The 13318-nt window shown below is 46.5% G+C and overlaps 1 protein-coding gene across 2 annotated transcripts in view; it reads right to left on the bottom strand.

The window, feature by feature from the left end:
• The window catches only part of raraa (retinoic acid receptor, alpha a), a 75787-nt gene that overhangs the window by 31747 nt on the left and 30722 nt on the right, over nucleotides 1–13318 (bottom strand). Inside the window, exon 1 of one of the 2 annotated variants that reach the window (XM_061095108.1) lies at nucleotides 4481–5577. The exons of the other annotated variant lie outside the window; for it this stretch is intronic. Coding sequence (XP_060951091.1) covers nucleotides 4481–4658 — 178 coding nt within the window. The 5' untranslated portion in view covers nucleotides 4659–5577. Of the gene's footprint in view, nucleotides 1–4480; nucleotides 5578–13318 lie in introns of those variants that run through there. 2 annotated transcript variants of the gene reach the window in all.

Genomic DNA, 13318 nt, shown 5'->3' with positions numbered 1-13318 from the left:
TTGAGCGTGTTCATGTGTACACAAAAAAAACGGCCCCAACAAAAGTATGCTGAATTTCTGACATGCTCCATATGGAATGACATTGCAATATGTCACCCCTAGGAGAAAATAAACCTTGCTAGTCAGCTTTAGCATTGTTTGTGTGTGTCCAAGGGGCAGTTATTCTACCAGTGTTTGATGCGATGGACCACACCCACTGATTATGCTTTGAAAAACGATCACTATCAAACAAAAACAGGTCTGTCTGTTGCTCCTGTTAACCTTGTCCCGTGGTGAGCATCCATGTCTGTGGGCATCTCTATTTAGTAAACGATGAATTGCATTGAAAACGGCACCAACTGCTCTGGTGGGTGGTGGCCTGCTGCCATTTTGGGAGCAAGTGATGGCAGGTTGTGAAATGCTGCCCTGCGGCCCTTCCCAGGAGAGTGGCGGCAGCGGCACTGAACTCCCTTCAGCCTTTGACATTACAAACATACCTTGATGACAAAATGTGTTATTGATGTTCACCTGAAGGTGAAAGCAGAAGGGTTTCTGTGGACACACGGCTCTCTCTCTCCCACACACACACTTTGCTGTGGCGTTCCAGGCGCTCAGGCTACTAAATCACTGTCGCCAATGGCTGAAAGGGGTGAGGCCGATGTGGTGCAATACAAAGCCTGCTTGACGCTTCCCTTGAACAGGGGACCTTGCCTAAATGCTGTCCATCCATCCTGCCAGTTCCATCAAGTTGGGATCAACAAAATCCCAGGAGGAATGATCCGCTCTCTCATCCGTCTGTCCATGAACCACTGATGTTTATGGATGTTAAAGAGTATGCAGAAAATGTAACAGCGCTCAGGGACATGGAATTGACATTAAGTACAAACACTGCAGTGTATTAAAAACTGGGATTTGAATTACTGCTTCAGGTCAACAAAGTCACAAGCTGTAATTTTACTGAAGTTGTAAGCAGCTTTGCCAAGAAATCCTGAGTGGGTTGATCAAGAAAATACATTTGGTACTCTATGTTCTGCCCTCATAGGTGACCCTTTTCTCCTGCTGTTTACAACAGCAACCCCCCTTCACTGTCAGAAACTGACAGTACTCAAGCCCATCTGTTCCGGGACAGGACCCTCTCTGTTTATTCTACGTTGTTCGTGTTTTTCCCAAATCTCAGCACACACTTGCCAAATAAGATCTGCATATATAAATAAATAGGGGGGGGGGGGGGGGGGGGAGTGATATTCTCAGTTCTTTCGCAAGGCCAACACCAATCTGCTGGCCTGAACAAAGTCCAAACGCATCACCCACAGTTTTCCATGTTGCTGCCTAACAGCATAAACATGCTCTTGTTGTGCTGTCAGATGCTGCAGCCTCTCAAAGGCCAAAAGAGAAACCACATGGGTTTACGCTTCACCGGCAAAGCTCAAACTTTCTGGTTTTTTTCTTTGCACAAAAATTCACTCATTGCCCAAAATTGCTTCTGCTTTTACAGCCCATTGCACTGAAAAACAATAAAATACCATCTGGTTTTTCTTGGGCCTCATCTCCTGCTAGGCAAAAGGAATTATGCACTTAAATACCATGAGTCAGATTAAGCTACCAGTTGCCGGACCCACAGACACACTCAAGTCCAATAGCCCACTTGGCATGCCCTGTCTTCTGAAGACAAACTAGCTAAAGCTGGCTCTTCTCCTTGCTTCTCTCTTTGGGGACCCCCAAAAGATCGCTTTCTTTCGTACTGTAGAGAGCCTGGGAAAAAAACAAAAGAGCAAGAAGCCTGTACACTAGTGAGTGTTTGAACCCACCATGCAATCCCTCTTTCCTTCATAGCCCCATTTTTTAGTGTGTGACAGTCATGTGAACAAGGCCATGCACATTCTTTCATGCATGAGCCCATAATTGCTGTAAAGATTCTGACAGGCGCTCAGTGAAAAATCAAGTGTGTTTAATCTGCAGGGTTAGGGCCTTTTCACCATAAAGATTTTGCATTGTTTCTCTGAACATAACCGGATTACAGGTGTCTGGCTGACTCTGCTTGCGGCTGAGAAAACCTGTGCAGAAGACAGCAGAAAACATGAAAACAGCCAAACAATTAAAAAGTTGCAGCATCTTACAGGAGCTACTAAAGTCAGGGATAAGGCCGCCATATGATCTGGATGTGTGCCCGGCCATTTAATGGGTTCGGGAGCCTTTTTTAGGCCAGATCGACTGAGGCGAAGATGTCACTGAGTGCACTCTGAAAGCTAGAGAGCTCGTCTGCAAAGCCTATAATGAAGAGTTACATCCAACGTGGAGAGGTTAAAAAAAAAAGCCAGAGAACCAAAAAGGGAAAGCACTGAGGAGGTTAAAAAAATGTTTAAACACCACCAGCAATCTGTTTCTAAACCCACGTGCAGAGGATGAGACACCATGAGACCGCTGTCTGTGAAGTTAGTATTATAAGGGGAAAAAAAGACCAGGAAAAGATAAAGCCAGCAGATGTTTTGGGGATTGCCTCGTGCTTTTGAGCCTGGCTGGTTTGGAATCCTGCTTAAGAACGGGGGTGAAAAACGAAAATCTTGCTCCGTCCGTTTTGCCTGTTGTGTTGCTTTCTGCCCCTATGATCCAATAAGCCTCCGAGCCACGTGATGACACTAACGGATGTTGTGCCTCTCTCTACTCTACAACCCCCTACTGCCACTGCTCCCTGGTTGTGCACTAAATTTTTCATTACATTCAAGCAGTAAGGCACAGAGCAGATATGCCACCGCCATGCACCCAGCCAGCCTCCCAACCTACAACCCTGCCGCTCAGCCAAACAATGTGGAGTCGAGTGAGGGATCAGAGGTCTTTTCCTGGGCCTACAACCGCCCCCAACACACACACACACACACACACACACACACACACACACACACACACACACACACACACACACACACACACACACACACACACACACACACACACACACACACACACACACACACACACACACACACACACACACACACACACACACACACACACACACACACACACACACACACACACACACAAAGTCTCTCTCGGACGAGCTCACATGGTTTGAATCAATGCTGCCACTAGAGCTCTTTAGTGAGCCAGTTTGATAAATATTATCAAGCCCGCTATCTGCATGGAATAAAAATCTATGCGGATTGTCCCATTAGTCGAGAGGAATTTCTAATCTCATCTGACTTTGAAAAATAAGCAGCGAAATAAGAGAAAGGGAGGGAGAGAGAGAGAAAGACTGCAGCGCAAACATAACCATTTTTTAATACGCTTTTGTTGTTACTGCCAAACATCAGAAATTCCTGTTTAAAATTCCCCTTTGTCATGTGTTTCTATAGTCTGGAGACGAGGAGGAAATTGGCCCTTAAGAGCCTGTGGAGATTCCTGCCTTTTTACGCTCCTTCAGCTGTGAAAGACAACAGAGCTATCTCTTCTATAAAGGCCCGCTCCGAGCTTTGTGCAGTGCAGCTCCTTTGAGGTAAAGAATGAGGACGGCCTCTGTGATACTTTGTTGTTGCAATAAAACTCTCTTTTTGCAGCAGCTACAGTATCAGTGGGTCGGAGATATCCCCTGGCCGGGCAGAGGTGGAGAACTACACACCAAAGAAGGACATGTGCACACCAAATACACTTATCCAATCTAAGTCTTACTGAGATTTATAAACCACCGGGCTATTTTTAGACATGATGGGCAGCCTGTCATCCTCACTGCTGGGCACATCAGCCAACCAAAATTATTTCCAGGAAGATTATGGGTTTAAATATTTATTCCAATATTATAATGTGTGACACAGCAAAATATGTGTTCAAAATGTGATTTAAACACTACAAAATTAAATTAATTCTCACAGCACGCTGTTAGAATTGTTTCTCCAGCTTGACTTAACATTAATCGCTCGTTTAAAAATACATTTAATTCGGGCAAGGTCCTGATTGGAGCATCAAATGGACGAGACAGTCCAGTTTAAAAGGCCGCGGCTGCCCAGGAAACTGTGGGTGCCGCTATCCAGATTAACCAGGGGAGCCGAGGGATAAAACTGGCAGGAAAGTTTGATCTGATTAACGCTGGCATGGCTTGCAAAAGCTTGTTTGTATTTAGTGCATATTTTAGGAACACAAAAAGCTTTGGATAACGCGGCCTGGATCACAGCGCCGCAGTCACACACAGGTTTTCCTCTGAACAAGAAAAAAATAACCCAACCTGGGCGCAGAGAAGAGAGGGAACTGAAAGTGGGTCAAGTATATATTATGCAGATATGAAGCTCAATGATGCTGGGAACATGCAACGCTGTTTGGAGCATGTTATGGGCTGTCAATTATTGAAATAACACGGAAATAAAAGGCCTTATATTAAGGACTGTGTGGCCTGGTTGAAATAGCAACACAAAAAATGGAATATAGCTGAGAAATATGCATCTATACGCGAGGACAGTGAGGGTTTTAACTCGAGCACCAATTAGTGGGATGAAGTTGAGGAGACACCTACAGTGATTGGAGCCGTTCCAGTGCTGGTTCCTGATGGACGTGCTGTAAGGATGGGGCGCACCGGGCACCAGTCCCTTCTCCGGGATCAAGCATCCTCTGCTCTGGTTGTAGTAATCCATCATTAAAAACGGGTTCGGGCTGGGATTCAGTCCCACAACGTCCACACTCTCATACATCATACGACGCAGGACGACAGCAGGGGATTATATGCAAAAAAAAAGAAACACAAAAAAAAAAAACACACAACCAACTACGACAGTGTCGTGTGGACGGCAACACACGAGCCTGGTTGGTCTTCAGCTGTCCGCCAGCAGAGGTAGAAAGTGACGGGGGCCACACGGAGGAGGAAACTGCATTAAAATCGGAGGAAAAGTGGTAAATCCAAACACAGCGGGGACATCGGGACATTTGGCATCTTCCTGCCGAGCTGTATTGATCAAACGAGCGCACCGAGAAGGAGGAGGAGGAGGATCAGTGTCTGGAAAAAGCCCTAATCTGCTGCGCTCAGTTTGAAAACATGATTCAAGGGGACAGTCTGCAGCATGGTGCCCGACGCGGGGACACGTCTGCACAGGGACAATTTCAAAAATTTCAAAAAAATACTAATTCAATCGGAAAACGAGCCCGGGTAACTTCAGCAGAATGTCTCGCTCCTGTCGGCCTTGCTCAGGACGCGCACACACACGGCAACATTAGGGGCTGGTTCCCCCACAAGCCGAATTAAATCCCAGGGAACACAAAATAGAAAAGAGGAAAAATGTCCAAAGTCGAAAAAGAAAAATGAACGATCGATGGGTGAGAAGGCGCAGGTATCAGAGGAGGGGATTCCAGCCCGGTGGCGGTGTGTCCTGATGGGCTGCGCTCGGTCGTCCCGTGGGTGGAGGTGGACTCCCGTCAGCGGTCTGCCTGGCTCCGTGCGCCCGGGCTACAACGACCGGCGGCCGGCCTCGCTCACTGCCCGGCTCCCTGACATCCAGCTCCGCACTCAACGAGCAGCACCGCCGCCGAGGTTTGTGTATGAGGAGAGCCGAGAGGAGGCTAAATCATTCCCGCACCGAACCGAGCAGCTATCATGTTCTGCAGAAATGTGACAAGGCTCAGCAGCTGAGGGCTTTAGCTCCACCTCCACCAGGCTCTTTTTCTCCTCTGCTCCTGCCTTCCCTCGATCTCCTCTCATGCGTGGCCCCTCCTCCGCTTAACCCCTTCAGGGACGTCACCGTGGATCTCCCTCTCCCCGCACCAAGGACCGCCCTCCCTCAAATTGAGGTGCGGGGACTTTAAATGGGAATGCATCTGAGGACACGATTAAGTTATATAAGCTCAGTAATGAGTCTTTCATATCTTTACACAGAGTTCATGGGCATCTCTCTGGCTCTTTTTGTCATGGAAGTTTCCCTCTATGTTCACACTCTTGATTTGGGCTCCTCCTTCCAACTAATTCGACCCTCTCCCCCATGCTCTCATCAGTCCCTACCCCTCGATTCCTTTTCTCCCCCAGCCGCTGTCTCCCTAATTTGCCTAATGCTATGCGGCTGAACTTTTCCTGAACCCAGGGAAGAAGGCAGCCTCACCTCCTGGTGACCCACTGGCTGACTCGGATTCGCCTCTTTGGCTCGCTCTCATCCCACATTATTCAAGATTTCCCACCTTGCACACTCTCAGTGTAACGCCGTTTCACTTCCTCGAGAGCGGCCCAGAGAGGCGCCTCAGTTCACCCGGCACACACAAAGCCACAAAAGCAAAGTCACCCAGTCATGGTAAGTGACACTTAACTTTTCCCACAGTGTAGGAACGTCTAGGAAGTTGTTCTGCCTCAGAGCTGCATCGCCTCCTTCTGAAAAGGTTACTCCACCTTTACTCTGCAGCATTCCATGCAACATTGTTGCAGCTTGTTATGGTAACATGCAGCTGTCTCATTTGTGAGGCCGTGCCAGAGCTATCACAGCGCAACTGTATGGTATGTGAGATTCACTGACGCAAATATCAATGCAGAAAGAATATAGTGGCAAATAAGGGCACGCATTCAACAATCAAACATCATACTCGTGTTGTGGTGGCGACAGGGAGCTTTTGATAAACATTGACCTCAACTTGCCTGCAGTGGTAGAGATTAAGGACAAACCACAATTTTGTTAGGATTTATCACACATTATATGAAAAACACAAGATAGAAGCCCACATCTGAACATATCCAGTATATTTAATCATGACTGCATGGGAAGCCTGAGACAAGGTCAAGAGGAGGAGAGGTATGTGTCTATGATGGTTCAGCTGTCTATAGTGGATGTGGAATTTAAAGAATTTCTCTACTGATGTGGTATCTCATTGTGCCTTTTCAAACACATCTACATGAATGGAGACGTGACCAAAAACCAGTGCGACTCGTGTTGTAATGTGCTCCTCTCCGTGAACAATGCCTCTCCTCCCCCATGTTGCCTGTACCTGATCCACAGGCCACAGCTGGGTCTGACCAACACAGTTTTTGAGAGGGATTATCTGTATGGAGCCGAGGGGGGGGGGGTTGGGCTGCTCCGCTCCCACTGACTGTGACACTTATTTAATGCAGACCCCTGTGTGTTTACCCTGCCTGATAAGAGCCCAGTGTGCAGGCCTGGGCCGTGGCGACCCCTTGCCTGTGCTGATAGCACAGCCACACATTCCTTGACAGGATTAGCACTATGAGTAATGGCTGTCAGAAAATGCTAATTTTCGTGGCTCTGTTTTCTTCTCCAAGGGGGGAGCATTCATCCTCGGGTAATACCCTGTGATTGCATAAAACAAGCTAAGAGATAACGGATTGCTGATCATTCGTTATTAAGAGGGGGAGGGAAGAATACAAGATTAGACCTGAAAAACGTCCCTTTCCCACATCAGCTTTCTCACATTTACATTTACTCCGTCTCGCTTAATAAAACCTAATATATCAAGGCGCCTACGATTAAACAAATGTGTTTGTTTTTTATTTCACAGGAGGAGAGAAAGGGGAACAGAGGGCTCCTCAGGCCAGACAGTTTGGGAATTAGGTGTATGCCATTACATCAGTGGAAAAATGAGCACTGGTCTAGTGCCAGATGGTGTCCAGCCTGTACATGAGAGTGACTCGTCACTGTGCACACATAACAAGACATACACAGTGCACATGACAATTGGTGCTGTAAATATAGGAGGAGTGAATGTGATCTGAGGTCCCTGCTGCATTTTCACGACTGTGTAAGGAGAGTTACGGGAGGTTCAGCCCACGTTAATACATCAGTCCAGGTGGCTGCTCTTGCTCCAGCATCAATAAGCGCTACACTCCTGAGAACATGGAAAAGTACTCTGGCACGATGCAAAGCCACAGAGAACGACATTGTTTCTCAATCCAGTAACTTGTCACCATGAGGAGGACAGTCTTATTTTCGAGGCTGGAGACTTTAAATTAAGTGTTGTTGCATAAAGTTGATGTAAACCAGCCAGGGGGCCCGATTTAAGCACCATTCAGATGTGGAGGCCTCTCAGGAGGAGACGGCAATATCTCAAATATACTCAATTTATAACAGCATGAGCTATGCTGGATGTTGCAAATGACTACATTGCACACATTGAGTACCAATTGTCACATAAGGGCCATCAGTCCTGATATTTTGCCTCTTTAGCTCTCTATTACAGCTCTTTTCCTCTCAGACATAAACTCATAAATGATGACACATTTACCTAACACACACTCACCCACCCACTTAGATCCCCCACCTGGGCCACTGTGTGTGACAAATAAACTGCTATCAGTCACTGATATATCCAGACCCAATTTTCCAGATATTGTGAGTTCCTGTCTGAAAAAGGCTTGTTTTGTTCTGTGTTCCGAAACAGCGCACAAAGCACTTTAACCATCTTCTGCAAGTGGTTCGTGTGACATAAGCAAGAACAACAGTTGTCTGCAAAATATATTGCAAAGTCATCGCCACAAAAGGTAGAAGTACCACACATTTCATTCATGGTTTGAAATGCTACCCACTACAAAAAAAAGGAGGCCTGAAGTGTCCACATTTCCCTTTAATGCACTAACTGCTGAATGAACGTGTGTGTGCATTAAAACATTCTTGTTTATATTCTCATTTGTGATTGCGAAGACCAAATGATACAGATTTTATACAGTTTACAGATGGGTCTGATTTCAATGTGTTTGATGGTGTGTGTGTGTGTGTGTGTGTGTGTGTGTGTGTGAGAGAGAGAGAGAGAGAGAAAGACAGTGCCAGGAGGGGCTGAGCAAATAACTGAACCTCACACAGCTTTACAATGACGTAAGATTTCACTCAATTGAACTAGTAAATACATATTGGGAATCAACATGAGGATACACTCAGGGCGTTTTACAGGTCTGAACAGAGCCATTTACAATTCTGGCTTTAAAGAAACCCAGAGAAAGATAAAAGCTTATGTGTAAATGCCGAATTGAATTTGATCAAAAGCTGTCTTGTTAAATTTAAATTGGTTGTTATTTTCCTTTTTGCAGGCAACTTTAAAATGATTAGAATAGAAATCCCTAATGAATACAAATAAGACTGTTTTAACGCAGACATTATAACACTTGTATGCATCGTATTGTTAAAATGAGCATTTAAGAGCAGGTTTCAAAATATCAATAAATACATATATTGCAACATAGTCTACAAAATAATTGCATTTAATTTGTAGGCCATATTATAGATGGTTATGGGTATAAATGAAATAGAGGGATACAGCGGGCAGTAGACGAGTCCTTGATTTGGAGCAAAGCTGCACCTTAAGAGTCTAGCAGAGAGATGGGGGAGGGAAAGAGGGTAAGAGAGAGGGGAGAAGGATTTTAGGAGGGAATTCAAAGAGTTTTATGGGCAAGGGCGGAGAGGAGATTGCTGGCTGGACCTTGAGGGTGTCAAACTATTTTTACTGCTCCACTCTCCTTCTTTCTTAGCCCAATCAGGGGTGTTAGGAAGTAGTAAACGCTGCTCTCCCTGCCATTCCTCCCCCGAGGAGATGAGCCGACAGGTTAGAACAAACAATAGGTCATTATGTCATTTGGATTATTGTGCGTGATAAAAGAGAGGAGGAAGAGTGCCTTCTCTGTAAACACACAAACAGTCAGAGCAGATCTTAACTAATGAGGGAGAACTTTTGTTGAATGTGAAGCAGATTCTGGACACTATCCACCAACATCTGCGATCAGCTGTCCCTGGCGTCTTGTGTTCCTGCACTCGGGATTCATCTTTTTTTTCTCAATGGTAATGATTCTGTACAGTGTGTTCTTTATCGGGGTGGACGGTCAAATCAAAACAAAAATAAAATCAAATTGTCTCAAAGTCATTGAAAAGTCGACTGAGTGCTGGTTGGCTTGGAAACACTAAACACACCAAAGGCCAAGGAAAAAACTGATCCGACTGTACCGCTCGGACAACACTTGGCTCACCTACTAGCTATCTCCTGACGAGATAAGGGCAGACGTGTTCGAGTTAAAATGGCCCGGGCCTAATTTTAGAGTTCCTGTCTGCCTTAGCGACTACTACACAAACACAGGCACACAAAGCTGCTCCCCCCAACCCTCCCGAGCTCTCCTGCACATGAGCCAGCAGATGGCTAATGCCCAGACGATAAAGAATTTGGAAACCTCGGCAAAGCTTTCTATCTTTCTTAAATCTTCCCAGCGACCTAATAACGCAGCACAGCAGGGACGCACGCAGAAGAGAAATTTGGAGAGGAAGTGCTTTAAGGAGTTAGCAATGTGTTCTATTTTAAGCTGCAGCAGGGGATGATAAGATAGCGATTGCATCTGTCCAGGTCTCTGTCATGCTGTGGGAGAAAACATACTGTCTGCATGTTAGCAGCATTATCTTATGAGTGTGATGATGAGTACCCTAATCCCCCCCATCCCCACCTGTACCACTAACATGGTCCCAGCAGCCACCTTTCTCTTACCACTCCCTGCTCACGCCTGTGTCTACGTGCAGGTTTGCTACCTGAAACGCCTTCCAACCTGTCCGCTGCCACTCTGCTCCCCTCACTGCCATTACGGTTTGTGTGTGTGTGTGTATGAGTGTGTTTGTTTGCACAGCTGGTTTTGTGCAGACCGTACAGGCAGCACCAGCCAAACCCAACAGCTGTGCTCCCCGACAACGTGCCAACGTGTAATGAGGGCCCAACCCTTCAATGTGAGAACAAGCTGCAGTTATCGATGAACGCGGCACAACTTCCACCTCCTTTCTGTCAATCTACTGGATCTACATACTTACAAACACACACACACACACACAAGCACACACACAGCTTGACCTAAAGTTAAACTGTTCTATAGATCTCAGTGCTTTGCTATCTGTATTTGTGCGTGTGTCTTTTTTTTTTCCTTCTTAAAGGCTCTCTTAGAGCCTGCAGGCATCTTTGTGAAAGCTACCCCCCCCCCCTGTCATTATCCCTTTAATGTCCCTCCGACAGCAGATTCCAGCATTTATGGTATAGGCCTATATCTGCCCATAAAGCCTTTTATTGTTTAGCCCAGTTCTATGGTGGCCGTAACCTGGTTTTCCCATTTTTTATGGGGACCTTCACTATATCACAGGGGGGAGGACAAAGCTGCCCACCATCGGTGTTTACCAAAGTATGGCCTGCTCATAAATCCATCATGGCCGGCGGCATTCTAGAAATACCTCAGCAGAGGGAGAGAAAGGGGAGAGAGGAGGAGGGAGGAGACATGGCTTATTGTATAGCTTGTAATCATCCACACTCTACGGCCTTGAGTTAGAAAGAACGATCTCAGCAATGATCATTAGGTCCATGTTCCTTTGCACTGAGTCCATCACTCAGCAAATCAAGGGAAAATTGCTATGGATGTTACCCTGGAGGAAGGATATACCTACATAAGTCATCCCGCACCAGGAATGGCCCCCATTAGCTGTCAGGGACAGGGAGATGTTTAGTTCATACGGATGGACACTCCACTAATTCTATTAGGAAATACAAGAGGGAACATCGAGTAAAGTATGATAGGGGCTGATATAACCTCCTGCAGGAAACAGAGGGGGAGAGGGACAGGAGAGGAACAGGATATGAAGAGGAGAGCAGGAAGAGGATGGTGGAGACTGTTAGAGCTCTGAGCTTGGTCCACATCTCTGCACTGCCAAAACTCACTGAGAAATTGGCATTACTGACCAGGCCTGGTATAAACATCTGTACTGGTTGATCTGATCACAAGTGGTCGGCGCTAAGTTAAGGTTTGAATGCACCCCGATGTGTCCTCAATGCGTCCTGAGAGCCGTGCCCCCAAACCACATTCTGATGTGGTCTGGGACGCATGTGGCCTAATTCTTTTCACTGCAAATGCGTCCCGGCCCACAAACAAAGGAGCGCCGACTCAGCTGACCTCCTCTGACCTCCTCAGACCCTCTACAGTTTCACAATGATTCAAACGTTGTTGTTTTATCATGATATCAACGCTGACTACCACATAAACATTTGTTTTTGCTTTCAAATGGGTAAAATCTTTCTTCATAGTAGATCTACGTGCAGCTGATTGATTATCTCCGCCCCTCGTGACTCCGCTCGCTCGCTCTTGTTTACACACAGACCAACACACACAAAATCATTGTCATCAGACACATCAGTTAACTCAGATTGAGTAGAAACTTGATAATTAACAAATAAAACTGAAATGAAGTATGTGATTACTTGCATGTTGAGCGGGAAAGTTTCAAAGTTTTCCCATGGAGACAAATTCTAGATGCATGTTAACATCAGGTGTGAACAGATGAACTTAGAGCTGACCACTTGTGATCATGTCTCAGGACAGATGTTAGTACCAGGTCTGAACAGGGCCACTGATGCTGTTGCTAAACACTGATTATCCATGTATTATGTTATGTATTTCTCCATTTCCTATATCGACATTCTTGATCACAGCCTTGCCCTCAAGGCTTTAGGTTTGAGTTTAAAAATATAGGACGAAACCATCTTTTATCATCATCTTTCACGCTTTGATTCTTGCTTATGTAGCCTGGTTCAAACTGTTTCTCCCTCTAACAGAGATCTTGGGCACTGCTGTCTGGGTGGCGAGTTTACATGTCTGAAAAGCAGCTCTGTATCACTGACTTGACCCCCCTCCCCCCACATCCACCCCTCCGAACACTGTATTTTCCCCTCTCCCGCCCTCCTCCTCACTGCTTTCTCTGTCCAGATTTTGAAGTGCTGCAGAGGGCCTATTTCCCATTTTCCATTCAGAAGTGTGATGCTTGGGGTGGCCTGGGGGGGATACGAGAGGAGGAGGAGGTGGTGGTGGTGGTGGGGGGGGGGGGCTGGTGGTTCGCTTTAAGTGGATTGCCCTCAGTGTTGTTGTGCCCGGCCCGAGCATTATAACGCCTCGGCAAGTGACCTCCACTTGAGTGGTGCCCCCAACACCAGCGCCAGGCAGGGCACGCTGATTGTTGTTCTTACTACAAAGAGCGAATGTGTGCCACGGCCCGCGCAGAGGTTGAATAACTGCAGGCGGAATGTGCATGTCAACAGCTGCCTACGCGTGTGCTCGTGTGACACACTTCTAGTCTTGCCCTCGATCTTTCATTAGAGCGATCGTGGCTCTCATGGCCTATAACCATGTGCTTGTGGCATCCTGCTTTTTATGTTTCAAGTGCGCGCTTGGCTGTGTTCCTGCACGGTCCCGCCAAGGGATGTGAGATGTTCAAAAGTGCAGAGCTGGTTCAGATGTTAATGAAACATGTGAAATCCCCTGCTTAGCAAGTTGGGAGGTGGGGACAACAAAGGCTCCCGGGATATAGCAACAGACTGAGGGCTCAGAGCATGACAAATGCCCCCGCTGCCATCGTCAATACTGTGGCCCCTG

This window comes from Limanda limanda, chromosome 21 (genome assembly GCF_963576545.1).
Source record: "Limanda limanda chromosome 21, fLimLim1.1, whole genome shotgun sequence".
Classification (NCBI taxonomy): Eukaryota; Metazoa; Chordata; class Actinopteri; order Pleuronectiformes; family Pleuronectidae; genus Limanda; species Limanda limanda.
Note: the sequence above shows the minus strand (reverse complement) of the source record. Positions and strands in the feature narration are given on the sequence as shown.